At 46.4% G+C, this 4,398-nt stretch overlaps 1 protein-coding gene across 1 annotated transcript in view; it reads left to right on the top strand.

Annotated features, from left to right (window-relative positions):
• Positions 1 to 2,529: 2,529 nt before the first annotated feature.
• The window catches only part of LOC106815525 (15-hydroxyprostaglandin dehydrogenase [NAD(+)]-like), a gene marked incomplete at its 3' end in the record, with an annotated part of 7,160 nt that continues 5,291 nt past the window's right edge, over positions 2,530 to 4,398 (top strand). The window contains exons 1-3 of the mRNA XM_014819990.1: positions 2,530 to 2,536; positions 3,149 to 3,247; positions 4,169 to 4,292. Of these exons, the coding sequence (XP_014675476.1) occupies positions 3,155 to 3,247; positions 4,169 to 4,292 (217 nt within the window). The remainder of the gene's footprint in view (positions 2,537 to 3,148; positions 3,248 to 4,168; positions 4,293 to 4,398) is intronic.

Raw genomic sequence — 4,398 nt, 5'->3', positions numbered from 1 at the left:
CCTCCCCCTCCCCCTCCCCTCCTCCCTCCCTCCCCCTCCCTCCCCCTCTCTCTCTCTCTTCTCTCTTTTTTTTTCTCTCTCTCTCTCTCTCTCTCTTCTCTCTTCCTCTCTCTCCTCTCTCTTCTTCTCTCTCTCTTCTCTCTCTATATATATATATATATATTATATATATTATATACATGTATGTATAAAGGATATTCATCCTTCCATTTTGGCATGATTGACAGATAGGCAGCTCTAAACTAATCATTATTGGGACGTCCTCAAACACAGGCAAAGCAAATTCTACGATACGCATGAAGATTAATAGGCGAACACGCGCCGAGCCGGAGCTGTCTTAGACTGCCACCGGTCACTAGTTTGCGTGGTGGTTGCAGGTGAGACATCGGGGACCGCTGGCGGAGGAGCTGCTCGGCGGCCCGACTATGCGGTACGTGCCGCGGCCAAGAACAATCTCCGCGAACGAATTCCGCTGCTATGCAAACTACCCGACGGCCGTGCTGACACTGACCACCGACCACTGCTGTCCAGCGGACAGCCAGATGACGGACAGACGGACGACGGACAGAACAGACGGACAGACGAATGGACAGACGCATGGACGGACATACGGACAGACAACGCTGTGCTGGACCACTGACCACTGACACTGCTGCCCAGTGGACAGCCAGACGGACGGGCGGACTGTAGTACTGCTGCTACTACAACTTTCACGGGCGTGTCAGCGGCTTGGTTGGCCATCGTACTCAAAGTATATTATTTTTACCGTGATAGTTATGACACATAATTAACCAAATAATAACCACAGTTAATTCATGTGTATCAGGGCTCTGATTGGGTAAAAGGGCTATAATTTAACTCTGTAAAAATAATTATTTCTGAGTACGATCGCGACAACCATATGTATGACAGAACATGAGGATGTTAAAGTGCTGAGAGAGATTGAAGGCCACAGTTGTTAGTAATATGTTGTTAGAGCTGTATGACTGGCTATGAGCTTTGTTGTGTGCGATCGTGTGGCAAACAGTCTATGTTTGCCTGTGCTTGTAAATACACCGTTGACTTCAATTTTATACATGCCTGATTGACATCATGTGTGTTTATTTTCGCAAAATTGTTGCAAATATAACCTTTTATCTATCAGTCTATCTTTGTCTGTGCTGTCACTCTGTCATTTTGGAAATCTATGGACCCTTCTCAGCCCTAGTACAAACACACACGCATTGCACGCGCACGCACACCACACAAAGTACAACACATATGATTATAGGCGACTGCAATCAGTGTTAGGATTATGTAGAGTGATAGAGCAAGTGCATGTGTAGTACAGGCAACCAGGTATATGTTATTCACGACTCGATGTTTCGATTATGCTTTACACTATGTCTACATCTATTTATATCTATGAATATGTATGCATTTCTTTGCCCCTTCCCCCACCACCACACACAACACCACACCACCACCACCACACACAGACACCACACCACACCACCACACACAGACACACACACACAACCACACACACACACACACACACACACACACACACACACAGCTCTTTACTGTGAGACACGTTCTACATACAGCGTATCAATGTCTTGACCGGCCGATAAGTCATCGCTGACGGTCACTGACGTCAGCTATATGATATGATAGCACACACCACGCGCATTCACCTCGACACACCTGGATACTCAACAGAACTCGGTCAGCAGCCGACAGTAGCTGTCACCGCATCTGTGTCTTTCACTGCCTAGCATAGCTTGACCGCCACTGTGTGGCCTGCCTAGCGTAGCTGTGACCGCACCTCACTGCATCTGTGGTTACCTGCCTAGCGTAGCTGTGACCTCACCTCACCTGATCTGTGTGGCTGCCTAGCATAGCTGTGTGTTCTACCTAGCAGCTGCTCTTATATAAGCAGGCGCCGTCCTAAACCTACATAGCAGCTATCTGATCTACCAGGAACTATTCTGCCGTGCTTTAACAGCTGCGTTGCTGCGCTCAGGAGCTATCTTATCTAGTTAGAGGCTGTCCTAACACTATATAGAAGCTCTACGAGGATCTGGTGCAAGTCTATCCAGGATCTGCTTCCAAGTCTATCTAGGATCTAGCTTCAGTTTCCAGGATCTGTTCCAAGTCTATCCAGGATCTGTCCCAAGTTCTCGATCCAGTATCTGTTCCAAGTCTATCCAGGATCTGCTTCCAAGTCTTATCCAGGATTCTGTTCCAAGTCTATCCAGGATCTGTTCCAAGTCTATCCAGGATCTGTTCCAAGTCTATCCAGGATCTGTCCCAAGTCTATTCAGGATCTTCCCCAAGTCTATCCAGGATCTTCTCAAGTATCTCCAGGATCTGTCCCAAGTCTACTCAGAAGCTATCCTGTTCCCATACGGGATCTCTCCCAACTCTATCAAGGATATATCTCGAGTGTACAGAGGATCTGTGACTGTGATACCTACAGACCTTACTTCACGCTGTGTTTGTTCGCTCTACATAGAAACTAGACTACGCTGTAACGGGGCGAGACGCCGCGGTAAGTTCGGCTAACGCTCCATTAGGAGTGTTTCCAACTTTGATATCATTAATGATTAATGATTAATGATTAATGATTATTGATTGATAATCCTAACCCTAACCCTAACCCTAACCCTAACCATTAATGACATTAAAGGTGGGAACACTTCTAATAGAGTATCACCCGTAAGTTCTTGCAGAAGTTTTTCGTGCACGATTACTACGCAATCGAGATGGGGGGAGGAGCGGGTCTAACGTTGGCTACTATTCTAACTACTAAAACCAGGGCCGTAGCCTGTGGGGCGGGGGGGGGGCAAGGGGGCAGCTGCCCCCTAGATTTTGGAGCAAAATTAAAAAATAAGCTTAGCTAATAATCGTAAATAACCCTAATAATAAATAATATAACGTGATTTGTTTCGTTACTTATCCGTGAAAACCTTGTCTCAGGCCCACCCCTACCACACTATGGACGTCGATCAACAGCTGCGCCCGTCGCTCATCATTACACAGTTGGGTCATAAAATTCTGGCCCCCCTAGGAAACTGTCAGAAATATCATGTTACGAATTATATTACGATTATAATAATGTTGCGAAGTCACATGCCGCTATATTATTTCCCGCTTGCAGCAGAACAAGATGAAGATTGACGGCATGGTTGCCTTGGTAACGGGAGCGGCAATGGGCATTGGCAAGGCCATCTGTCAGATGCTGCTGGAGAATGGAGCGAAGGTATAGATGGCACTGCTGTTCTGGGTTAGTGAGCCTACTCTCTCTCCCCTCCCCGTCATCCCCCCTCTCTCTCTTTCTCGCACCCTCTCTCTCTCTGTGTCTCTTGCCTGTTGATAACAAGTTCCTTCTCTTCCTTCTCCTCCTCCTCCTCCTACTCCTCCTCGTCCTCCTACTCCTCTTACTACTCCTCCTCGTCCTTTTCTTCCTTCTCTTCCTTCTCCTCCTCCTCCTCCTACTCCTCTTGCTACTCCTCGTCTTCCTACTCCTACTACTCATCCTCCTCCTTCTCCTCCTCCTACTCCTCCTACTCCTCCTCCTCCTCCTCCTGCTACTCCTTCTACTCCTCCTCCTCCTCCTCCTCCTCCTCCTCCTCCTACTCCTACTCCTCCATAGAGATGGTCAAGGCCTCCCGTGCACACACGGAGTTAGTGGCAGTGAATCTACGTCCCGTGGAGACGGTCCAGGCCTCTATACTTTACACACAAGAGTAGTGACAGTGGATCTGCGTCTCTTAGAGACGGTGCAAGCCCCCTTAAATTGACTACGTCACGAATTTTCTATGGTGCTATTTGTAAAAATTTTGTTGCCATTTTTTAACATTAAAAGTAAGTACTAACGGGACTAAACGTATCGTCAAATTCTTACCTGATAAGATTGTTTCTCAGCTAGTTAAAAATCCAAAAGACCTGGACGATTTGATATTATTATCCTGATATTAATTGCTTGCTATGGACTATGTATGAGTCACGAGTGTATGTTCACATCGAACAATATAGGAATATAGGAAGTATAATGCATCACTTTAACCACAAAAAGTGAACAGAATTACTTACATTTTGTGAAAAAGTAGAAATATTTTTTTTAGTTTTACTATTTACGGTGACGTAATCACTTTAACACACACGTGTCTTTCTGTATTAGGGCGTCTGCTTGGTTGATCTCGTTGATGTGGGTCACAGAACTGCCGCCGAACTGGCCTCTAAGTATGGAGATGGCCGAACAATATTCGTCAAGGCGGATGTTACGAACAAGGAACAGCTAGAAGGTGCTTACTACACTCGTTTTCCTTCTCTCTATCTCTCTTTATCTCTCTCTCTCTCTCGCACGCACGCTCTCTCTCTTTCTCTCGCGCTCTCTCTCTCTCTCTCTCT

The sequence above is a fragment of the Priapulus caudatus genome, unplaced genomic scaffold, assembly GCF_000485595.1.
Source record: "Priapulus caudatus unplaced genomic scaffold, Priapulus_caudatus-5.0.1 Scaffold1138, whole genome shotgun sequence".
Taxonomy (NCBI): Eukaryota; Metazoa; Priapulida; class Priapulimorpha; order Priapulimorphida; family Priapulidae; genus Priapulus; species Priapulus caudatus.
Note: the sequence above shows the minus strand (reverse complement) of the source record. Positions and strands in the feature narration are given on the sequence as shown.